Source organism: Phoxinus phoxinus (genome assembly GCF_949152265.1).
Source record: "Phoxinus phoxinus genome assembly, chromosome: 23".
Taxonomy (NCBI): Eukaryota; Metazoa; Chordata; class Actinopteri; order Cypriniformes; family Leuciscidae; genus Phoxinus; species Phoxinus phoxinus.
The window spans coordinates 26,729,217-26,755,624 of record NC_136898.1 but is presented as its reverse complement, the minus strand read 5'-3'; the positions used below and the strand labels follow the sequence as shown (position 1 = coordinate 26,755,624).

Genomic DNA, 26,408 nt, shown 5'->3' with positions numbered 1-26,408 from the left:
CTTCTCCCTCCAAGACGATTTCATATTTTATACAGTTGATTTGATCACAACATTAGAAACTAGAGTGTACAAGTTTGAATCGTTGTGTGTGAATGATGACAACTGTTTTATTTGTGTTTAACTTTTGCCTCTTTAGTGTTTAGTTTTGCAAAAAGAGTGGATGAGATTAGCAGACAGTGTCTAACTGACTTAAGGTTTTGCAGAGTGATTTATTGGTCTAGGGCTAGGCTATAGTGAGCATTTAGTTCAGAAAATAGGGTTTAGTGTATTAGCAATTGTGAAAAAGTACTACTAAAGTAGAAAACGATCATTTAAACCTGAAAAAAACAGTCAGTCATAATTGTGTGTATCATCTGATCATGAATATTTGATTCGCTGTTCAAGCATGACCACAAAAGAAAAGTCAGACTACATGAAATGTTTATTGATTGTTGCGTTATAACGGGAAGCACGAGCACGTGTAGTGATGTTGCTCTCAGCGCGTTTTTGTGCAGTTTGAATTTTGTCTCAAATACACCGTTGACCCTGATGACGTGGCGGTTGCTGATTGAGTGTCGGTGGTCACGTGTCGGCGTGGTTCTGATGAGCGGCCATATTAGTTCAGTTCATTCTCTCACGCGACCGGCCTCACGGTAAGACGCTCACACATTCTCATATATATTTATTATTTCATATTTTACAGTGCTGTTGATGTAGGACACTGCCGTGTTTAAAGCAGCTTTTGTAGAGTTACACCCTGTTCGCTCGGAGCGTTGTTTCTATAAGTTACTTCCCATTCAGAAGGTAAACCGCTTTTGTCGTGCTCATAATCATTAGCTTTGATCGGATGTTTATAATCGTGTTCTTCCGCTCACTGAGCCGAGGAGTGACCCGACACTGACCCTTCACGCTGACCCCTGTTCCCTGTGACTGCAGCTGAAGAATGGCGAGCGCGGCGTGTACCCCGGCCGGGAAGCAGCCGTTGCCCCGCGGCGGCAGCGCGACCCCCCTGAGCCCCGCGCGGATCTCCAGGCTGCGGGAGAAGGAGGACCTGCAGCAGCTCAACGACCGGCTGGCGGTGTACATCGACACGGTGCGCGGCCTGGAGACCGAGAACAGCGCGCTGCAGCTGCAGATCCGCACGCACGAGGAGGAGCGCGGCCGCGAGATCTGCGGGGTCAAGGCGCTCTACGAGACCGAGCTGGCGGACGCGCGCACGGCGCTGGACCAAACGGCGCGGGAGCGCGCGAGGCTGCAGATCGAGCTGGGCCAGATCGGGAGCGCGCACGAGCAGCTACAGCACACGTGAGACACTTCATTCAAACTTCAATCTCATTTCTCTCTCCTACTATATAATTGTGTTTTATGGGCATGGTAACTATTTTGCTTACGAATACACACAAAAAATGCTTTTGCTTACGAATACACCAAAGGATTGGAGAAACTAAAATGTATGTAAAAATGTTTTATAATACTGTGCACTGAGGCTGTGTCCAGATTAGGGTGTCTCTCGGGTCAGATAGCATTGACCTGTACTTTGAGATGCACCGAAAGGAGAATTTCTTTGCAAAAAAAAAGTTGTGGATGTACTTGACCGAAAACCTAAAATGACTTGTTTTTTTTTACCTAAACATTGAAAGGTAACATTTATATTGTTATCTTATCGGCTAGGCATAATATTTTCGTATCATTCCGATTCCATTTTAAGCCTTTATTGGCCGATTCCAATGACATTGCTAAACCTATTATAACTAAAATGATATAGTGCGTCTTTAATGGGTTCAACACTGCACAATAATCAGTCAACTGTGAAAATCAAAAGCGGTTGAAAACACACTTAACTTATTAAACAAGAAGATTTGATACTTTTAGTTGTTTCACTATCATTACTGTGTGGACCGCAAGCTCTCGTCTCTTTCTCGGTTCACCAACTCCAGCTTCATTTGCAGAATGACAGACACTGATTCTCATCTCTTGTGCTAAAACGAGGCCTGTCGGCTCACTCTTTTACTCTTTTTATTTGTAGTTGTGTTGTCTGTGTGTTAAATTAAGTCATCTTCATTTATACAGCGCTTTTAACAATATATATTGTTTGAAAGCAGCTTTACAGAGATAACAGGAGATTACAGTAACAGCGATAGTTCTGGTTTTACATCAGCTATAGAATAAAGTTATTGTCCAGATAAAGTTTCACTTTAATTAATTAATAATAGGGCTGAACGATTTTGGAAAATAATCTAATTGCGATTATTTTTTACCAATATTGCGATTGCGATTATTTTTTTAAGCTCTTTATCTTTTATATTATTCAACAAACACAAGCAATAAGTAATTGTAAAATATGGATGGGAATCTTTAGGCACCTCATGAGCCGATCAACTTTTTTTATTTATCAATTAATCTTATTAATAAAACTTTAAATATTTATTTAATTACATATGTAATTATAAATAGGCTACTTTTAAAAATAATTACACATTAAAAAAAATTAATTAATACAATCACATGTTAAGAATTTTAAATAGGCTATATAAGCGAATAGCTTCAAAACATAAAAGCTATCAATAACAAAGAGGGGAAAAAACATTACAAGCAATAACCAAAGAGTGCTTTCAGTATTTAAGAGTAGTCTGAATGTTTTCCATTCAAGTAGGCATGTGCTGGTATCACTTTTTCATGCTGCGATTAATTGAGAGAGCATTTATCACGGTATACGGTATTATCACGATATTGTAATTTTACAAGAGAAACAGGTTAAAAAAAAGAAACAAACTTCAGTTGTGTCCTTTTAGTAACTTTAATAACTTTTTAATGAACTAAAAGTAACTCAAACATTTAAATACAAATAAATATAAATAAAACAATATAAAATATAAAAGTAAACTGAACAATTATATCCTTTATCTCCCTGAATTGCAGTGGATGGTTGTCACGAATATGAGCGAACATGTGTTCCCTTGTTTTGTATAGAATCACTTCGCGTCAGGCGCGAGTGATTTCAATGTTAAGTCAATGCAAAGACGCGTTTGCATTGACTTAACATTGAAATCACTCGCGCCTGACGCGCTATTCGCGTCCGACGCGCTATTCGCGTCCGGTGTGAACGCACCATTACACAAAGGGAAACTGTCTTCGATCAGCAATCCCTCTGCATTTTTTTGGAACCTAAAATATTTCCAAACATCTGACTTTACCCTTTTTGAAGGGGGATAAATTGTCGGCAGCGTTCCTCCTTCCGCCATTCTTCTTCTTCATGTGAGAATTTGAATGCGGCGCCAGTGCCCGTGGCGCGCACTTCGTGCAGTTTGATTCTACATGTGACGTGAACACTGTTTACATCCGGGTGCGCTCACGTGTTCTGCGCAGCATATACGCAGTGTTTGTTCAAGCGGTTGATGGAAAATAAGCTATAATGCACGTTCTAAAAAAAAAAATTCGGATCTATTATTTTTTACGGTATTTTGAAGTGCCCACGATAACAATATCGTGTATAATCATTACCGTGATTTATCGAATTACCGAAAATCGGCACATGTCTACATTCAAGAGCTGTGATTAAGTGATTTTTCTTTCTCAGTTTAGATAAGATAAGCTGCTTCACACTTATGTACAGATATCTTTTGAAATATAAGATGTGGTTTGTCCTGTGTCTGTTTAATATCTTAAGACATAACTGACTGTTTACATTAATTTCGCGTCATAAACGCATTTTGAGATGCAAGTACATTTAACCACGTAGACAGTCGCTCACAGCCGCATGTGAGAGCGCTCTTCACAAAGCGGGCGTGAGTATTTGAAATTGAAAGCAGCTTCTGTCGATGGTTTTCATATTTTTATTTTTAATATATAAGCCAACTGCATTCCAAAATACATATGATGCCTTTATAGAGCATTTGTAAGGAAAATACCGGCGGGCGAGACAGCGCACTAACGTTACTAGAGTAACATCAAGCGCGCGTATTTCACAGCGAGTGCCATATGATCTTCTAGTCAGTGCAATGAAGCCCGCGAATGTCCAATTCGCTTCAACTTTTCCGAACTGTAGGCTATGAAAGACTATTTTTCGGAAGGTTCGAATGTGTGTGTGTGACAGAGGAATTAGAAGCAAGCAGAATATTGTGTATAAAGCACACGCAGCGTCATCACGCATCTGTGTTTAAAACTAAGCTCAGACTCGATTCTGAAATTATCTGAATCCATACAGAATCGTTGAAGAGAATGTATAACACAATCAAATAAATTAAACAAACTGTTCTTTCCTGTAGCCTATGCCAGGCCTATATGCGTAGCGTGCCAAGTTGATGCTTCATCTGCAGTGCAGACTGCTTTACTATCGCGTGTCACGTGACCAGAGTGTAATCGCTGCTTCTGCGATTACAAAATCGCGTTTCATCATATCGCGATATTATCGCAAATGCAATTAATCGTTCAGCCCTAATTAATAATTAATAAATAATTAATAATTGATTCACTTCCGTTGCAGCGGTCATCAGTTATTAACTTAGGGTCCGCTAACACGACTCCGTTCTAGCAGAAAACCCTTCATGCGATCCGGCCGCTCATCCGCACAGATCAGTGCCTGTGTCTCGAGAACACAAACCATGAAATAGTCTTGATAAATGTATAATATATAATTTTTTTATCGCTCCCGCTTAGCCAGGCGAACCAGAATGATCCCAACGGTTGGTCTCGCACCATCAGCAGTGTTGCGGTGGTGTGTATTGAGACTCTTTAGTGTCACAGGCTCAGAGCAGAAGCTCATCTTGTGTGTGTGTGTTGTAGTGCAGTATTGTACAGCTGTCTGGGCTGCGTAGTGTTCGGTTGAGTTTGTCCATCAGTGTAGTGATGTGTGTGGTGTGATTGACAGGAGCAGCAGTGTGTGTGTTAACAGTGTGTCTCAGTGCTACGACTGAAGCCTGTCATTGGCCCGTGGCAGCTGGAGGAGGTGATGGCACCGGCTGCTTCCCCAGCCTCCAGGTCAAGCGCTCTTTGTTTCCCTCCGCTTCTCTGGACGGAAGCACACGAGTCGTGTAGCACATGTCAAGAGTGAGGAGTCTCAGAAGCTCATGAAGTGAGCGCTCGTGTCCTCAAGACGCTCTCGGCTGTGTGCGAGACATTCCTCTCATTCCTCAGTTACAAAATAAGACCATAAGATGACCGATAAAAGGAAACAAAAGACATTGCAATCCTATTATAAGGCAACGACAGGTATGTTGAGACTGGATTTGACTGCAGATAAGGAGAAGCCCTGCTGTGGGACGAGCCACAGTGCCGCTCGATCACCGACGCTGTAGCCAGCGCTGTTGACCTCAGACCGCAGGCTTCGTGAGGGATTATAGTGTGTAGTCGAATACACCGATGGCTTGGTGTTTGATTATGTAGAGATTTACAGACCCGTAATAGGATTTTAAACGCAGTTCTATAATTAACTGGCAACCAGTGTAGATCTTTCAGAAGGAGACCGACATGTTCGGTTTCTACATCCTTGCAGAAATCCTGCAACTGCATTCTGAACCACTTTTAAAGGGGAAATCTGAGACTTAGATGTAGCGTAGTAGACGGAGTTGCAGTAATACAGCCTGGTGGTCGTAATAAGAGCATGGATGGCAACTTCCAGAGACTTCTTGGACAGAAACGGCTTGATTTTAGCAAGCAAGGTTATTAAACTCACTCCACAACTCTTTTTGTAATAGAGATGTGCACAGGTACTCTCACGTGACCAATCATGTAAAAGATGATCGCCAGGGATTTAAAATAAAGAAGTTTGTTGTTTTTGGGCGGTATCTGAGGTGTGATTGGTTAGCTTTATGACAGCACGCCGTCCAGACCGCGGAGTAACGTGAAGCGGAGTATGAGAGCCAGTCACTGTTATCATGCAAGATGTGCAGCAGCAGTTTGCTTTATACTAGGGCTGGGAATCGATTAAAAAATGATGAATCACCTAAATAAATTAAACACAGAAAATAGCCCTATATTCAAATAATATTAAACATCAATATATACACACAGCGGAAAATTGAGCCATGAGCACGCACACACATGTACACATCCTTCTCCATCATGACGGGGAATGGGTTCGGCACACTCACAACAGCAGCCGCAAGAGGAAGTCATTAAAATGAGGCAAAGTGCTCCGTCAATTGCTTTTTCTTTTCTTTTTTTATGCGTTAAATTAATCGCAAAGATTAAGGCGTTAAATCCCCCAGCCCTACTATACACATGTGTTCTTACATTACTATTGCAGTAATAGGGATGTGTATATATATATATATATATATATATATATATATATTATTATTTGGTTTAAATTGTATCTTATAATAAGCTCTGCCTGCCACATTTTCGTTTCCTTGCCACTCTTGCCTTTGGCTTGCTCAGTTGGGGATATTCAATTTAATTAATCAATGAATAATACTATTGATTAGCATTACCAAACATGGACGTTTTATTATTATTTTAATTTAATACTGTGAAGCTGCTTTGATACAATCTGTATTGTGAAAAGCGCTATACAAATATTCTTGACTTGACTTGGCTTTGTGCAGGTTTTCTTTTCTTTGGTCCGATCATATGCCTGATGTGTGTGTGAGTGTTGCCGACGGTCTCGTGATGCGTGTCGTGATTGGATCTGCTCAAGTCTCATGATTCGGGTTGTCTCACTTGTCCACTTTTTTGTCTAGGAAATTATATAACAGAAATTAAAAATACAATCACTTTAAAGTAATAAGAATCCTGATATTTTGATTAATTTGGCACAACCCTGTTGTGTAGGAACTACGGCTGTGTGTAACATGATAAAATCTCAATGAGTTTGATTCAGTCATTGATGATCGATCATTCATGATTTCTAAACCGCAGAAAGTGTATTCCTCTGGCGTCCGTGCGCTTGATGACTGATGCTGGCCGACACATGCATTTTTCACGAGTTGCCGTTCCAGAAATGTTCCAAAAGCAAAGGCTGGTGTTGAATGATTTCAAGTTAGTGCAATACTACGCCACTAGTTACGGCTCTGGTGTTCTGCCTGACCACATATCTGAAGTTGAACGGTGCACTTTATTATTCATAATTTAAAAATGGTCACCTTTGTTTGTTTTAGAGACATTACAGCTTCTTGATAAAGCTCTATTTGGTTTCCTTTTGAAATGTTTCAATTTAAATGGAAACCCCAAACTAGATTGTGTGTGTGAGAATATTGTCAATCGTGATATTTTGTTGTTGTTGTCGTTTCTTTTGTTTTTAACTGAAACCGCAAGATAATTTTATTTTTTAAACCATGATGCGTTGCGCTGCCATGCACACAGTAGTCCTCAGCAGAGCAGTGGCGGGCACACGAGAGCGGTCTCAGCCTCTGATGGTGTGTGTTGTGTGTCACAGATGTGCTAAGAAGGACGCAGACCTCGCTGGCGCTCAGGCCCGACTGAAGGAGGTCGAGGCGCTGCTGAACTCCCGAGAGGCGGCGCTGAACACTGCGGTGTCCGAGAGGAAGACCGTGGAGAACGCCCTGACAGACCTGCAGATCCACGCGCAGGAGGTACATGAGCCGCAGCATGAAGAGTGGAGGATCATGGGCCTTTTGCTGCTAGGGGTCATCACACATTACAATGGGTCGCCTTAATACTGTAGTGGCGCACAGCCAACCGCATGACGGGGTGTGCAAACGCTCCAAACGACATGTTCCTCGCCAAAGGAATGAGAAGGGTTTTAGACTAGATAAAGGGTGATTAGGATTGTAAGATGAATCCATGTGATATATCATTTAAACTACTTATTTAATAATGACATCTAACTACTAATACAACACGTCACCACCGGGCTGCCTCAGGTGAGTGCTAGTTTAAATGTAACTTGCTTAATCCATGATCGATACGTTTTATTGATTCAATTTACAATGAATCGACCGTGGATTAATCGTTAGCATCCCTAATAGCTACTTGACATGCACCCAAATAATCGGTTTATCAGATTGATCACATGTTTTGTATGTGTACGGCTGGAAGCTCACGCTGCTATTTTAAACCAATAATCGGAAACAAAAGGCAGCTGAAGGATGACGTGTATAATTCAAACATTTATCTGACCCCGATATAATTAATCTGACTCCATTAAAGTGTTTGTTATTCTTTAACCTCTTATTCTTTAAATGTAAAGGTCCTTCTTAGAACGAATAGGAAAACGTAGGATTTAACCTGAACGTTTAGATTCAGCTTTAGCTTTCACATAATCGGTGATAAAAGGAAAGATTCTCAAAACCTTTAAAGCAGGCAGAGTTATTTGAGTAACATGTTTAAATATACAGACAGTAGAATGGAACAACATACTGTATAGACAACTTAGTTGTAACAGATAATGCACTGTTGTGCAGACGAGGCCGTAAAAGCCTCTCTCATAGTATGAGGTTGTGCGGGAGTGGCGGGGTTAAAGCCTTTCTCCCAGATCAACAGTTACCTTTCCTCCTTACACCCTGAGCAAAGCATTGTTAAACATGAGTGGATACAACACCGAACGCGACCGACAGGAAACCGAAAGATGAGGCAGATGGGTGGAGATCAAGAGGGGGAGAGGAACATTAACATTCTCCTCGATGCAGGTTTAAGCAACAGTACCTAGATTGTACATTAGGATACTTTAATATCTCTAAGTTCACCACCGCTCAGTTCAGTTTATAAGCTGTCAGATGAGACCAAGCGTGACATAGTTACATGTTAGAACACACTAGTAAATAAACAGTATGTAGTTGAAAGCATATGTCCTGTGAAGCAAATGGTAGACGTGTCGAGGTGTAAACGACTGCCGACAGATCCGTCCCGTAGTGTCCCAGCAGTCCTCAATCAGCATACTGATGAATCCCTTGCACTCGGCGTTAGCATACTGTGATGAGAGAGGCCTTTGTGCCACGTTTAATTCACATGTATACTTTTAAAAGGATTTGTGAAGTATTAGGGCAGTAAAGAGTTCTGCTCCTATTTGCTCAGCCCTACAAATGTGAATGCTGTTTACATTAATATGACACGAGTGAAGCACAAAGCTCTGTTTACAAAAGAAATAATCGGTTAGCAATTAAATGTTGCACCGCAGCCATGGAAACGCTTGGATTCATGACGAATGAGAGTCGTGCGTGACCTCATACATTAAGCTTTATCGGCTTTGAATTAAGGTTTGCGATCTGGTCTCCCGATTATCAGCAAATTTAACAATATTCCATTAGTGATAGTGATTCAAGAAAGCTTGAATTGTCTACTTTTAAACAAAACAATTCTAAACGAAAAGAAACCGCCTAGCCTACTGTCTGCTGATGTACTCCGTATGAAGTGTGCATGCTCTCTATAGAGAGTTCAAGATGACGAGTCAGCTTCTTATTTACAGCCCGACACTGACACAGAAAACATATTAATAAACAATTAAAATGTCTTCTTGCTAAATTTGACACCTTTATAATCATGACTTTTGCTGGTTCTTTGTGACGGCTGTTATGTGTGTTGTTGGCAGCGCCGCCCTCCGGTTACATGAACACCACCGCATCCGCACCGAACACATGGAGATTTTATTTTAGAGAATAATTACACAACCTATTCGATATTCTAGAATTAAATCAACTAATCGAATATTCAAAAACCGTGACTCATCCCTGCATGGAGTCTCTTGTTTCTTTACCCACATCTTCACTCACGTCTCACACATTTTCGAAGTGGATTATAAACGTTTCTTCCTTGGTTCGCTGTTAGCCTATTATTTTCGTATTCTTTACTGCGGTAAAGTAGAAAAACGCTGTAGGACAGATCGCCTACCGTCTTACCTGCACGTCAGATTCTCTTTAACGCGGTTTGTGCTAGTTATTGGACATGGTAATGCACGTCAAGTTTATTTGTAAAGCGTTTCACTCGCACGGGTGATTTCAGCTGTCTCTTTCCTGCGCGTGTCCCACATCCCTCTGAGCGCACAGCGGGAGGCGATATCACACGTCTTTGTGTGGAAACATTAACAAAAGATTTATTCATTTAACTTTATTGTATTTAAGTTTCCAATATTTACTGATATTTAACTTTATTGTATTTAAGTTTCCAATATTTACTGATATTTAACTTTATTGTATTTAAGTTTCCAATATTTACTGATATATATTATAAAAACGCCACCGCCACGGCCCTGCACGACCCCAGCCGGAGAATAAGTCTTCTCTAGCGGAACGATCAGGCATTCTCAGAAAAAATATTGTACTTTTTAACTGCAAATGTTTTTGGTAATACTTGGTTGTATTATATATTTCTTAAAAAGTGTACTGTATAAGGTGCCAAATATCCCCCACATCTGCACAATGCACTCTGGGATTGTCAAAATTATCTGACTATTTTGCAGGGTCACTTTAGAAGGTCCATAGTTTCATGACTTTTCCAGCATACATGTTTCCATTGACATTGCCAACATAATGTGTGTGTGTGTGTGAGAGCCAGTCAGTGATGAGATGTGTGTGTGTGTGTGAGAGCCAGTCTGTGATGAGGTGTGTGTGTGTGAGAGCCAGTCAGTGATGAGGTGTGTGTGTGTTCAGCTGGAGGGCGGGCTGAGCGCGGCTAAGAAGCAGCTGTCGGATGAAACGCTGCTGCGCGTGGATCTGGAGAACCGCTGCCAGAGCCTCATGGAGGAGCTGCACTTCAGGAAGAACATGTTTGAGGAGGTCAGTGTCCTAACCAATGCCTGCAAGATCCAAAAGTACTCTAATCTGATTCTGTCCTCAGCCTGAGCATGTGTATTCCTCATGAGGAAGACGGAGCACACTGGGATGCACTCGAGAAATGCAACACACAAGTCCTAAATTAAAGGTGCTCCATGCGATGTCATGCATTTTTTAGGCCAAACATTTTTTTTGTCACATACAGCAAATATCTCCTCACTATCCGCTAGCTGTCTGTCTCCTGAACACACTCTAAAAAAAATGCGGTCTCTGTAGACACCCCAGGCTCCACAAACATCAACAAAAATAAACTGGGCTACCCGCACCACGAAACATAACAAACAGTGTTCTAGCCAATCACCGACAAGAAGGATTTGGGGGGTTAGTGCGCGGATGAGGAGGAAGAGTCTAGCTAGCCTCCGTTTTGTTTGACAATAGTTCGAACGTCAACAAGAAGTGACGTCACCCAGGATCGCTTAGATAACCTTTAAGAGCTGCATTAGTGAAAGAGAGCATCTCAACTGGACTCTCGTGTATCAGTGAAGGACAGAAACGGTCTCACCTCTTCAGTTGGACGTCTGTCACACACAGATTAAGTGAGAGATCTATAACGAAGAGCTGGGTTGCTCATGACATCATAAATGAATCACCGCACCGCCACATTAGGATTCCCACACATTCTATTGGAGTAATAAAGTCGTCTGAATGGTTCATGGAAATCCGATGACACAAAACATATCGCCTAAAGACAGAATAAATATGTTTGGCATGAAAAGCTGATTTCCACATGCAAATGGGTCTGAACAAACCAAAGCATTACATCGTTCAGATGGGCAGAAGGGAACCGCAGATTCACTCTCTGGCAGGAGACGGCTTTAATGAAGCAAACAAACATACTAGTGATCCGATGCTCAGACGCCGCCGTCGTCAAACGGCCCGATCCAAATCTGATGTTGTGCGTGTAGTATTCTGTTATTGTTAAGCCTCACAAAAGACACAAACATTTTAAAGCACCATCAACTTGTTGTGCTCTATATTATAAGTGTACTGAACCCATTCTGTAGTTTAAAGTTATTCAAGTTCGTGTAAACTCTCCCCTGCGCTGTCAGTCATTCTCCATCCAGCACCAACAGCGTTCGGTTCCTACAGTCAGCATGATGAACCTCAAGAGGGAGGACTCAATGTTTCTGTTAGACGTGGTCTGTAGAGAAAGGTCTGTGGTATATCTGGAGTTTATTGCTCCTTGTGTAACTCTCTCCCGGGTGTCTGCTAGATCACACTGGAGTAGAGACCTCTATAATGGTTCTTCACGCGCACCGGAACTGAAATTCAAATCCGTTAAAGAAAAGGCTCAAACTGTTGCATTGATATAATGCACTATGCATCAATATCTCTTCCCACTTTGCTTTGAGCTTTGCGCTGTGTAGTGCATCAGTCTGAGCACGAGGTGTGCACGAGCGCTCGGTTTAGTGGAGATGGAGAACAAATAAAAGCGAATAGGACAGAAGAACTGCTATTAATAATCTTTCACTGCACAAGTATTATAACATGAAAGGCTCTGATACAAAGTTATCTCTAAATTTTTAGATTTAATAGTTATTGTGCACTCCATGATTTTGCTAGAGTAACTTTTGCTGCTGATTTGACTCGCTTTAAGGCTCGCTTTTTATACTTCTTTTAGCTAATGAAGTTTTGGCTGCTAACAGACTTCATATTTAATACATGAGAAATGTTTGCAGCAGTGTTGTAGTCGAGTCACCAACTGTCGAGTCTCGAGTCCCAGTGTTCGAGTCCGAGTCCAAGTCCGAGTCACCAAAGAAGAGTCCGAGTCGAGTCCAAGTCGAGTCACCATTACCTGAGTTCGAGTCCGAGTCGAGTCTCGAGTCCTGTGTTCGAGTCCGAGTCAAGTACACTGTATTTACTTTTGTAAAAAAATTAATAAGTTTAGAGATTTTCATTGTAAAGGGATTAAACAATGTTGCGGTGTCCAACTGAGTATGTGTGGCTGTGAGGAAAAATCAAGAGAAAAAAGATTGACGATGTAAAGTAATTTAACAGTTAACAATAAAACGACAAGCTTCTTCAAGGCTTGGTTTCTTCCTGAATTAATCCGTTTCTCCCGAAATAAATGAAAGTAAGAGGTCGGTGAACTGGGAGAAGAATAAACTTTATGGTTGACTTACTTACACTGTGTATATCTGATATGAATTAAATATGTCGGCAAATATATTTGAAAGGATTGTTTATTGCTACTTCCATAGACACCATTGTATTTTACAAACTATAAATGTATTGTTTTGCTATAAATTGTATGTATTTAAATATCTGAAATCTAAAATAAACATAATTGTGTTATGGTATGATAAGCGGGATTAAAAGAGAATTAAAAAAAAAATGAGCTCAATGTTAAAATTGACCGGAGTTCTCCTTTAAGCGCTGAGCGCGTCCGTCTTTGGCTCAGCGCCAGCCATAGCACGAAAGCACAGTTTGAATTTGGCAGTTATGTCACGTCACTGTACATTCGCTCCTTAGTGGTCAGCTCAGCTGCTGCAAAGCGTGCCAAAATCGAAATTGCTGATGAGATGTAGAGGGACTTATCTACTGTTAAATGAATAATGCTCGAGAATGAAGCGTAAAGTGAGTGACGTCAGTGAGTGTGTTGTCAAGCAAGGAGAGCGAGCGGTAGCAGTGTCTGTGAGGGAAAAAATAGATCACGGCCGGTCTTGGAGCACGAAACAGATAAAGTTTAACATCTTATATCAAATTTTTATAACCTATTTATTCAGAAACAACGTCATTCATTTGATGAATGCTCAAGCCCGATTTTATATATCCTCGGCTCGAGTCCGAGTCCAAGTACGAGTCATCAGTCCGCGAGTCCAAGTCGAGTCACGAGTCCAGAGAATGGAGTCTCGAGTCGGACTCGAGTCCAGAGAATAAGGACTCGAGTCGGACTCGAGTCCGAGTCCAGGACTCGAGTACTCCATCACTGGTTTGCAGACATGCAGTGAAATGGTCACAGGGACGAGAGCGTAACCAGTTATTGTCATCTATTAACTGAACCGAGAATTCCCAGCTTTGGCCTTTAGCTGATATTGTGTGATTGTTGACAGGAGATCAAGGACACGCGTCACAGGCACGAGAGCCGTCTGGTGGAGGTGGACTCGGGCCGGCAGATGGAGTTCGACTTTAAACTGGCTCAGGCGTTTGCAGACATGAGGCAACAACACGACGACCAGATCAGACTCTACAAGGAGGAGATGGAGCAGACGTACGTGGCCAAGGTGAGCGCAGGCGTTTCAGTGGCACGTCCAAGCAGACGTCTTGTGACCTCTGCACATGTTTGAAGAAGCGCTTCCTCAAGTCTCTGACTTCCTCTGTTTAGTTCCTCTTTGCATTAGTCTGAGCTGTGAGTGTGTTTCAGCTGGAGAACGTGCGTCTGTCGTCCGAGATGAACAGCTCTTCAGCCAGCATGGCCCGCGAGGAGCTGCGCGAGTCCGCGCTGAGGGTCGAGAGTCTGGCCGCTCAGCTCACCAGCCTGCAGAAAGAGGTACTGACCCGACGACAGCTCATCTGCTGGATACACTCATTACTCGGACACTTTCCCACGGACACAAGTCAACTTCCTCCTCGTCTTGCTCATCATTATCTCTTGTTGACTTGTTGTTATAGTGCTTGTTCACTCTCTAAACTCGAGTGTTTAATTCTGTCCGACAGTCTTCAGGAAGTGACATTTGTGATTAATGAGAGATCCTCACTGTTACTCTAGCTATACTTAACATCCTGTTACAGAGTACACACACACACACACACACACACACACACACACACGCTGTGCTGTTGAAGGAAAACTGAACATGAATTAAATGACCTTGGGTGTATTAGTCAAAGCTGCAACAACCAATTGATAAAATGGGTTATAATTGATAATGAAAATAATAAAACTACGAATTTGATTGTCTGCCAGTGTCATTGTACAGTAGTGATTAACACATTTCTATGGACAAACGCATATAGAAAAGAAAATTGGTTGCCAGTTTTGATTCCCATTGACTTCCATTGTAGGGTCAAAAAATACAATGGAAGTCGATGTGAACCGAAAGGGTTTGGTTTCCTCAGAAAAAGTCAGTGATAAGATGTTTAAAATGTTAAAGGAATAGTTCACCCACAATGAAACATCCATTAAGTGATCATAATGTGATGTGCAGTCAGTTTTGAAGGCCTTGCTGTTGTGTGTACAGGCGCGTGCGTGGCAGGATCACATCAGCGAGCTAGAGGCGGCTCTGAGCCGAGAGAAGGACGTGAGCCGCCGGTTACTGGCAGAGAAGGAGCGCGAGATCTCTGAGATCAGGGCCAAGATGCAGCAGCAGCTGGACGACTACGAGCAGCTCCTGGACGTCAAGCTGGCGCTGGACATGGAGATCAACGCCTACAGGAAGATGCTGGAGGGAGAGGAGGAGAGGCGAGTACTTGTCTGTTATATGGGCAGTGTTAAAATCGAACCGTGTCAGTTGGTGACGTTAACCGCAAGAGAACGCTCCTAGCTGGAGTCTTTTTATGATATTTCCTCGCATACATCTGCAAATCTGTAAGCATGAGAAAACGTTTGAGTTTAAACCAGACCGGTTTGAGTCCGGCTTCAGGCCAGTTCCCACTGCACTCGACAGACGGCCCGTGGGGTTTGCCGGATCAGTGTCTGTCGGACTGACCCGCTGAACCCTCTTCAGGTCAGAATGTCTGAACACTGATGTTCTGTTCTCTGGGATTGTGCTGTTGGTCTGCGTCTGTCGGTTTGGTGTGAATTGGCCTTAAGATTCAAGGAGCGTCATTAAACAGTGGAACTAAATGAACATGCAGCACCATACATGAACCAGGAAACTCAAATTAGCTGCCTCACCGGGTCTCCTGCATGTGAACACTAGCCCGTTTACATGATGCGTTGTGTTCCCATTATAACCAGTTTAGAAGTCCAGTCAGAATGAAAATGCTCAAAGCAATTGAAATGTCAGTGGGATTGAGGGGGAATAAACCTTTTCAGGAACCGATCAAACGCAAGATTACTCATGTAAACGAGCTGATCCGATGACTTTGAGTGCATCTTTCTGCGCGTGCCTGGTTTGCGCCGGATGATTCTGTCGGCTAACATCAGCTTTACAGCGATCAAACTGTAATTTACACTTAATCAGCGATTGAGTGATGCACAATCCTGACCGGATTGAAAGCGCTGGATTGAGTGTGCGGTCACAATTATCCTGACTGAAAGCGCCAGCACATGTAAACACCAGATCGGTGTAGATAACGTTAACCCGAACGATCTCGACCCGAACGATCTCGACCCGAACGATCTCGAACGATCTCGACCCGAACGATCTCGACCCGAACGATCTCAACCCGAACGATCTCAACCCGAACGATCTCAACCCGAACCGCAAAATGGTGTGCATGTAAACGGCTGACAGTATATTGTGTTGCACAGTGATGAACTGATCTGGTCATAGCTGTGCTTTTTCTGTGATTTAAAACAAGTGAACTAGCCTAAGTAAAAGAGGTTTAGCGTGCGAGTAAAGTCCAGCAGTCCACAGTCTGGACACACTTCGGCTTTATACCACTGATGAGACAAACATGCTGTAAATGGTCCTCTCTGACACTCTTCACCGAGTGCACAGATACACACGGGAGCGTCAGAAAGCAGATTCCCTGATATACATCGGCTGATAGACTCCTGCTGTCCAACGCTCCCGTGTGTGTCTGTGCAAGAGCTCAGCCTTACTTACAGCACATCTGAAGCGCTGCTCATTAGCCAATCACAGTCGTATGTTGAGCATGGAAACAATGGCCAATCAGAATGCTAGGGGGAAATGCTGGTGTCGTCACATTTTAAGCAGTTAAATGTCCGTTTACACACAAAAAGAAAAGTTTAAGCTTTTAAAAAGAATAAGCATTACATGTTTCATTTACTGGAAATGTTCTATTTAATTTGCAGACCCTTTTTGTGCGGTTTTCTAACAGTTTGGACTTTAGCTGAACCTTTTCACGGCCATTTTATTTTCATAATGATGTATCTTTGTAGGATTGACTAGTAATATAGACTTCTGTATGGTGCATCACTGTTATGGAGCGGTGCCCCTGTGACTCGAGTCCTCGTTGGCCATCTCTTATCTTGGCCGAAGTTCTTGTTCTCCTGCTAGTGTGTTTCTATATGGATGTTTAGCTTGAGCTAACGGTGGATGGCGAGTGATGCTAACCGCACGTCTCCTGTGTCAGGCTGAAGCTGTCTCCCAGCCCCTCGTCTCGAGTGACGGTGTCGCGCGCGTCCTCCAGTCGCAGTGTGCGCACCACGCGCGGGAAGAGGAAGCGTGTGGACGTGGAGGAGTCCGAGGCTAGCAGCAGCGTTAGCATCGCTCACTCGGCGTCTGCCACTGGAAACATCAGCATCGACGAGCTGGACGTGGACGGCAAGTTCATTCGCTTGCACAACAACTCTGAGCAGGTGCGTGTGACACACACTCATTCACAAATGAACTTTAATGCTCCTACACTTTTGAAGTTGATGCCAAGTAAAGTTTTTGGTTGAATATTTCAGGATCAACCCATGGCAGGATTTCAGCTGATCCGAGCGGTCGCTGATGTGTCCGCGGTGTACAAGTTCACTGCTAAATACACCCTGAAGGCTGGACAGAAAGTGACGGTAACCTCACGTCTTCATCGACTTAACGACGAGTAAAGCCCGTCACCTGACCGGCTGTTGCTGGGGGAACACCACACGCCTTCACACACTCTTCTTTTGCTTTGGCCAGATCTGGGCGTGTGACGCGGGCGTGAGCTCCGGTCCTCCTGCTGACCTGATCTGGAAGAGCCAGAGCTCATGGGGGAGCGGCGAGGACATCAGAGTGCTTCTGCTGAGCCCAGACGGAGAGGTGAGACCCCTGAATAACTGCAGGCTTCCTCTTACTGTACGCCTTGAACATTATTCAAGAGCCGCTATAAAGCCAAAACCATCTGTTACCCTAAATTATACGTTTATCTCTGTAAAGCAGCTTTGAAACAATCTACATTGTTAAAAGCGCTGTATAAATGAAGATGACTTGACTTCTGAAGTGTCACTACAGGAAGTGGCTGTGAGAAGCACTGTGTTCAACACTGCCGTGGAGGAGGAGGAAGAGGAGGAGGACGCTGAAGAGGAGCGTGTCTTTCACCAGCAGGTCTGATACAAGCACACACATCCATTACATACATCAAACCTCCTCGTCATCCAGTGTGTGTGTGAGAGCTTCTGCTCAGTGTTCCACTCTGTTTACACAGGGAGATCCACGCGCTGCCAAGAGAGGCTGTTTGGTCATGTGATCAACACTTCAGCCAATCAGAGCTGCCAGTTTAACCACCATAAAGCTTCATGTGATCGCTTTTCTGAGAGATTCTTTTTTTTTTACTTGTAAAATCTCTCACTTGAGTTTGTTTTGTGAATGTTTGTTTAAATTGAACGAACCAAATGCTTTCTTTTCATGTGAGAGTTGTTTGAGATGCTTTTCTAAACTCGTCCACTTCAGAATCTGTGACTAACCCTTTTTTTATCATGTTTATATTTTATAAGATGGCATTTTAGGTCTTTTTATAGACAGTGTTTTATAATGGCTAATAGTTTTAGTAAAGTATTACAGACAGTAGACATGTGCATGGTAGTTTGAATAATGTTGAAGTTTGTCACTGTATTTAAAGCGGCGCTTGTAAGTAATCTCTACACGATCACAAGCTCTTCAGCTCGACTGACCCGTCAACTCATCTATTCCAACAGTCGTTACTTTTTATGAGAAAGTGACTTTGTCCTCCAATGTAGGATCAGTGAATGTTTTCTGTATGTGAAGTGTCTGTTTTTATGTGATATGATGCACCAGCCGAGTCACGAAGCGCTGCAGTTGTGTGTGTCACTCGGGTCTCCATAGAGGAGTGTGTCCAGCGGACCCTGAAAACACTGCCTGCTGACATCATCGGTGTGCAAGCTATTAAACCTCAAGATTCAGTACTGTATTAGTTTTTTTACAGATCAGGTTGTCGAGCTAAGATGCTGAAGTTGTATTTTGTACTGCTTTTGTCTGTATTCTCCAAACACTAGCCTTACACATACATTGATTTAACCTTTTAAGAATTGTCACTTGCATGCGTTTGTTTTGCTGCAGCCTTTATATTTCAAATGATTGAATAAAGTGTTGATTGAATGTATGTTCAGGGTGTTCTCTTTCATTACGGCCACTGCAATCATCTGTGGAATGAATGAGTTAAACGAAGCACTCTCGATGACTGTGAGCTGTTCTCTGACTGGGAATTATGCATTTCTATGGTACCACTATCAAGGCCTAGATCAGGGATAGGTAACGTCGGTCCTGGAGGGCCACTGTCCTGCAGAGTTTAGCTCCAACCTGAACCAGCTAATCAAGGTCTCACTAGGCATAGTAGAAACTTTCAGGCAGGTGTGTTGGAGCTAAACTCTGCAGGACAGTGGCCCTCCAGGACACAGTTTGGTGACCCCTAATTTAGAGACTGTCTGTTCCCCGAATTAGGAAATGCAAAAAACGTCTAAACCCATCTAAGGGTAAACATTTAATTGATGTTCAACAGATAAAAAACAGATATAATACGGATGAGCAAATGATAAAGCTTGGGTTGCTGAATATTCGATCTCTTACTTCAAAAGCGCTAATAGTTAATGATATGATTTCAGATTATAACCTAGATGTGCTGTGTTTAACAGAAACCTGGCTAAAACCAAACGATTACATTGCTTTAAATAAATCAACCCCACAAGATTACGGTTATAAACATGAACCTCGTCTGACACGCAAAGGAGGAGGTGTTGCTGTAATTTATAGTAATATTTTCAAAACCACTAAGAAGTCTAGATTAAAATATACTTTTGAAGTGTTGGTGCTTAATGTAAAAATATCTAGTGTAAACGATAAATCACGTTTGAGAATTCTGCTGGCTACTGTATACAGGCCACCAGGGTATCATACAGACTTTATCAAAGAATGTGCGGACTTTCTATCAGAATTAGTATTGGCTGCAGATAAAGTACTAATTGTTGGTGATTTTAATATATACTTAGATAATGAAAAAGATGCTTTGGGATTGGCATTTAAAGACATTGTAAACTCAATTGGAGTTAGACATGGAGCGCAACTGGAAGAAAACAAAACTAGAGGTATTTCGGATTTCATGGAAGGAGAGCTCGATTGCTTACAGAGAGGCTTTAAAAGCTGCTAGATCTGCTTATTTTTCAACCCTATTAGAAGAAAATAAACAATCCTAGGTATTTATTTGAAACAGTGGCTAAATACACAAGAAATAAAGTTTCTACTTCTGAAGTTTCCAAAGTTTCTTTATGAACTTCTTTACTTACCAAAACTTTCACACATAATAACCTAGAGTACTGTCTAACACTTGATGGCTGCTCTGTTAAGTTTTCGTCGTCGGTTAGGAACTTGGGTGTGCTCTTTGATACCAATCTTTCATTTGAAAGTCACGTTTCTAGTATTTGTAAAACCATATTCTTCCATCTTAAAAATATATCTAAATTATGACATGCTTTCAATTAAAAATGCGAAACAATTAGTTCATGCGTTCATGACCTCAAGGCTAGATTATTGTAATGCTCTACTGGGTGGTGGCCCTGCACGCTTAATAAACAAACTACAGCTGGTTCAAAACGCAGCAGCTCGAGTTCTTACTAGAACCAGGAAGTATGACCATATTAGCCCCGTTCTGTCAACACTGCATTGGCTGCCTATTAAACATATTATACATTTTTAAATATTGCGGATTACTTACAAAGCACTAAATGGTTTAGCTCCGCAGTACTTGAGCGAGCTCTTAACACATTATAGTCCTTCAAGTCTATTGCGATCTCAAAATTCCGGCCAGTTAATAATACCTAGAATATCAAAATCGACTGCTGGCGGTAGATCCTTTTCCTATTTAGCACCAAAACTCTGGAACAATCTTCCTAACATTGTCCGGGAAGCAGACACACTCTGTCAGTTCAAATCTAGGCTAAAAACACATCTTTTTGGCCTGGCAAACACAGAAAATTATACATTCCTAATATTCAAATCAGTTAAATGATTATTAGGCTGCATAGATTAGGTCAGCCGGAACCGGGGACACTTCTTGTAACACCCGTTGTACTCGTTACATCATGAGAATAATGTCATTTATGCCAATGTTATTCTTTCTGTTTATTCTGAGGTTTACTGTTGTCAGCCGGATCCGGGCCGTATTGAGGTCAGATGGTGGACCCAGCAATTTTTTTAAACTTTTTTTGGTGTTGGCGTTTGCTCCGTGAACAGTAGTATTACTGAGCAGATGTTAACCTTTACAACATGTATAAAAGGGTTCCTATAATTATAATCAATCCCGTTCCTGGAGATCTACCAGTCCTGATCCCACACACCTGCACTGCTCCTGGAGATCTAGCTGTCCTGATCCCACACTGTTCCTGGAGATCTACCTGTCCTGATCCCACACACCTGCACTGCTCATGGAGATCTAGCTGTCCTGATCCCACATACCTGCACTGCTCCTGGAGATCTACCTGTCCTGATCCCACACAGCTCCTGGAGATCTAGCTGTCCTGATCCCACACACCCGCACTGCTCCTGGAGATCTACCTGTCCTGATCCCACACACCTGCACTGCTCCTGGAGATCTAGCTGTCCTGATCCCACACTGTTCCTGGAGATCTACCTGTCCTGATCCCACACACCTGCACTGCTCATGGAGATCTAGCTGTCCTGATCCCACATACCTGCACTGCTCCTGGAGATCTACCTGTCCTGATCCCACACAGCTCCTGGAGATCTACCTGTCCTGATCCCACATACCTGCACTGCTCTTGGAGATCTACCTGTCCTGATCCCACACACCCGCACTGCTTCTGGAGATCTACCTCTCCTGACCCCACACACCTGCACTGCTCATGGAGATCTACCTGTCCTGACCCCACACACCTGCACTGCTCATGGAGATCTACCTGTCCTGACCCCACACACCCGCACTGCTCCTGGAGATCTACCTGTTCGGTTCCTGGAGATCTAACTGTCCTTATCCCACACACCCGCACTGCTCCTGGAGATCTACCTGTTTGGTTCCTGGATATCTAACTGTCCTTATCCCACACACCCGCACTGCTCCTGGAGATCTACCTGTTTGGTTCCTGGAAATCTACCTGTCCTGATCCCACACACCCGCACAGCTCCTGGAGATCTACCTGTCCTGATCCCACACACCCGCACTGCTCCTGGAGATCTACCTGTCCTGATCCCACACACCCGCACTGCTCCTGGAGATCTACCTGTCCTGATCCCACACACCTGCACTGCATGTGTAACAGGTAATTCTGTCCTTGTTACACATGTGACTGCCTCGCTGTGACTGCTGCTGCTGTGAGTTTGTTTGCTGCGTCTAAGCCTCGTATTAGCTTCGTATTTCTTTCTGTTTTGAACCATCATTTATTATCGTTTCTAGTTGTTTATACTACTAAATACAGCTTACTCAACATCTCAGATTAACCTGACATTGCTAGCTTCCGCTATTGTCAGCACAACACGCTAACTCGCTAGCCTTTTAACGCACCACCCGTGCGCTCAGTTATTTATTTTTCTCTCGCGCGCCCGCGCCTTTGAGTTCATAAAAGCCCAGGTGAGTAATCAGTCAACAAACACGGTGAGTAATGTCTTGTACTGTTATTGTCACCTGCACTCCATGTCACATGTTTACCATAGCCTTCTTTGTCGGCAATATAGGATTTATATGTGATAAATGCAAGGAGACAGTCAGGCTGACGGAGAAGATTTCAGAACTACACGCATCCAAACTTTAATTGAGAATAGTAAGAAGAGTGCTAGAGCTTTAGATACTATTTTGGATGCGCCTAGTGAAATCTTTACATGAGTCCGTTCCGGCTGAAGTAGAGCCTGACAGTGAGAGATCGCTCTAGTCGCGGATCAAAAAACCACTTTTCCGTTCCGATAACAAATCGATTTGCCCCGCTCAGTGAAACACCCACTGAGAATTATTCTGATTGTGCCCTAGTTATTGGCGATTCTATTACACGGAACATGAAAATAGAGACACCAGCCACTATAGTCACATGTTTGCCGGGAGCCAGAGAGCCTGACATCAAAGCAAATTTAAAAGTGCTGGCTAATGCTAAACGTAAATTCTCTAAGATTATTATTCACGTCGGCACTAATGATGTTCGACTCCGCCAGTCGGAGATCACCAAAATTAATATTAAAGAGGTGTGTGAACTTGCAAGTACGATGTCAAGCACTGTAATCTGCTCTGGCCCCCTTCCTGTTCGCAGGAGTGATGAGATAGTTAGTAGATTGTGTTCACTCAATGGCTGGCTGTCTGGGTGGTGTCCGCAGAATAATATAGAATTCATAGACAATTGGAAAAGTTTTTGGGGCAAACCTGACCTGTTGAAAAGAGATGGTATTCATCCCTCCTGGGATGGTGCTGCTCTTCTCTCTAGTAATTTGGCTCATAGTCTTAGAGATAAAACATGACAATCTGGGCCTCAGGTCAGGAAGCAGACAGACTGGCTTAACCAACCGTCTGCTAGCGGCCTCACGTCACCAAGGTCAGATAAATCCCATCACATAGAGACTCTTTCACCTAGATATCTTCATATAGAGACTGTGTCTGTTCCCCGAACTTGGAAATCCAAAAAACGTTCAAACCCATCTAAGGTTAAAAATGTAATTGATCTTCAACAAATAAAAAAACAGATATAATACGGATGAGCAAATGATAAAGCTTGGGTTGCTGAATATTCGATCTCTTACTTCAAAAGCGCTAATAGTTAATGATATGATTACAGATTATAACCTAGATGTGCTGTGTTTAACAGAAACCTGGCTAAAACCAAACGATTACATTGTTTTAAATGAGTCAACCCCACAAGATTACGGTTATAAACATGAACCTTGTCTGAAACGCAAAGGAGGAGGTGTTGCTGTAATTTATAGTAATATTTTCAAAACCACTAAGAAATCTAGTAAATATAATTCTTTTGAAGTGTTGGTGCTTAATGTAAAAATATCTAGTGTAAACGATAAATCACGTTTGAAAATTCTGCTGGCTACTGTATACAGGCCACCAGGGCACCATACAGACTTTATCAAAGAATGTGCGGACTTTCTATCAGAATTAGTATTGGCTGCAGATAAAGTACTAATTGTTGGTGACTTTAATATACACATAGATAATGAAAAAGATGCATTGGGATTGGCATTTAAAGACATTATAAACTCAATTGGAGTTAGACAACACGTGTCAGGACCTACTCATTGTCGTAATCATATTCTAGATCTAATACTATCACATGGAATAGATGTTGATGCCGTTGAAATACTGCAGCAGAGCGATGACATCTCAGATCACTATCTAGTCTCGTGTAATTTACATTTAGCCAAGGCTGCAAAGCCGACTCCGTGTTATAAATATGTTAGACCGATCACTTCTGCCACTAAAGATTGCTTTATCAATACTCTTCCTAATCAGTTTCATCATCTCAGTATCCCGGATAGCTTAGAAGAACTTGATACTGCAACAGAAACTTTTAACTCTCTCTTTTCCAGCACTTTAGACACAGTTGCTCCGCTGCGCTTAAAGAAGATTAAAGAACATAGTCCAACGCCGTGGCACAACGAGCACACTCAGGCCCTTAAGAGAGCAGCCAGAAAAATGGAGCGCAACTGGAAGAAAACAAAACTAGAGGTGTTTCGGATTTCATGGAAGGAGAGCTCGATTGCTTACAGAGAGGCTTTAAAAGCTGCTAGATTTGCTTATTTTTCAACCCTATTAGAAGAAAATAAACATAATCCTAGGTATTTATTTGAAACAGTGGCTAACCTAACGAAAAAGAAAGCTTCAAGCCCAGAAGTTTCCAAGCAACACAGCAGTAATGACTTTATGAACTTCTTCACTTATAAGATCGATAATATCAGGGACAAAATTATAACTATGCAACCGTCTAATACAGTATCGCATCAGGAAGTGCATTGTAGTCTCCCTGAGGGAAAATTTGATTCATTCATTGCTATAGGAGAGGAAGAATTTTGCAAACTCGTCAAATCATCTAAATCGACAACGTGCATGTTAGACCCTATACCAACTAAGCTGCTGAAAGAGATGCTTCCAGATGTCATAGATCCTCTTCTTAATATCATTAATTCATCTTTGTCTCTAGGATACGTACCAAAAACCTTTATGCTAGCTATGATTAAACCGCTTGTTAAAAAACAGCAACTTGATCCTACAAAACTAGTCAATTACAGGCCGATCTCTAATCTGCCATTTCTGTCAAAGATATTAGAAAAAGCAGTATCCTCACAACTGTGTTCCTTTCTTGAAAGAAATGATATCTGCGAGGATTTTCAGTCCGGATTTAGACCGTATCATAGTACCGAGACAGCTCTCGTTAGAGTCACAAATGATTTGCTCTTATCATCAGATCGTGGTTGTATCTCTCTATTAGTATTACTTGATCTTAGTGCTGCATTTGACACCATTGACCACAACATCCTTTTAAATAGACTCGAACATTATGTTGGCATTAGTGGAATTGCACTAGCATGGTTTAAATCATACTTATCTGACCGTTATCAGTTTGTAGCAGTAAATGAAGAGATGTCTTATCAATCACAAGTTCATTATGGCGTACCATAAGGCTCAGTACTAGGACCGCTGCTGTTCACTCTGTATATGCTACCATTAGGAGATATCATTAGGAAACATGGAATTAGCTTTCACTGTTATGCCGACGATACTCAGCTGTATATTTCTTCAAAACCTAACGAAACCTACCAATTCACAAAATTAACGGAATGCATAGCTGATATAAAAAAATTGATGACTAGTAATTTCCTTCTACTAAATTCAGAAAAAACAGAGATTCTAATTATTGGACAATAAACTTCCACACGTAATAAGCTAGAGTACTGTCTAACACTTGATGGCTGCTCTGTTAAGTCTTCGTCGTCGGTTAGGAACCTGGGTGTGCTCTTTGATACCAATTTTTAATTTGAAAGTCATGTGTCTAGTATCTGTAAAACCGCTTTCTTCCATCTTAGAAATATATCTAAATTACATCATATGCTCTCAATGAATAATGCAGAACAATTAGTTCATGCGTTTATGACCTCAAGGCTAGATTATTGTAATGCTCTACTGGGTGGTTGCCCTGCACGCTTAATAAACAAACTACAGCTAGTTCAAAACGCAGCAGCTCGAGTTCTTACTAGAACCAGGAAGTATGACCATATTAGTCCCGTTCTGTCAACACTGCATTGGCTGCCTATTAAACATCGTATAAATTTTAAAATATTGCTGATCACTTACAAAGCACTAAATGGTTTAGCTCCGCAGTACTTGAGCGTGCTCTTAACACATTATAGTCCTTCACGTCTACTGCGATCTCAAAATTCCGGCCAGTTAATAATACCTAGAATATCAAAATCGACTGCTGGCGGTAGATCCTTTTCCTACTTAGCACCAAAACTTTGGAACAGTCTTCCTACCATTGTCCGGGAAGCAGACACACTCTGTCAGTTCAAATCTAGACTAAAAACACATCTCTTCGGCCTAGCATACACATAACACATTATAGACTTATATAACTCAATGTTAGCCTGCATAGTTTAGAACAGCAGGGACCGGGAACACTTCACGTAAATCCTGATGTACTTGGTACATCATAAGAAG

The 26,408-nt window shown here is 42.2% G+C and overlaps 1 protein-coding gene across 2 annotated transcripts; it reads left to right on the top strand.

Annotated features, from left to right (window-relative positions):
- The first annotated feature begins 219 nt into the window (after nucleotides 1–219).
- lmnb1 (lamin B1) lies at nucleotides 220–18,863 on the top strand. 2 transcript variants are annotated; one of them, XM_079600573.1, is made up of 12 exons: nucleotides 220–632; nucleotides 916–1,284; nucleotides 7,355–7,511; nucleotides 10,524–10,649; nucleotides 13,760–13,930; nucleotides 14,071–14,196; nucleotides 14,888–15,108; nucleotides 16,911–17,136; nucleotides 17,230–17,334; nucleotides 17,444–17,563; nucleotides 17,756–17,848; nucleotides 17,949–18,863. In XM_079600573.1, exons 2-12 carry the CDS (start codon nucleotides 923–925, stop codon nucleotides 17,988–17,990), a joined length of 1,749 nt encoding a protein of 582 aa, XP_079456699.1. In that variant the 5' UTR covers nucleotides 220–632; nucleotides 916–922; the 3' UTR covers nucleotides 17,991–18,863. The 2 variants fall into 2 exon arrangements, with proteins under 2 accessions (XP_079456699.1, XP_079456698.1); XM_079600572.1 differs by having other exon boundaries at nucleotides 620–783.
- The last annotated feature ends 7,545 nt before the right edge of the window (nucleotides 18,864–26,408 follow it).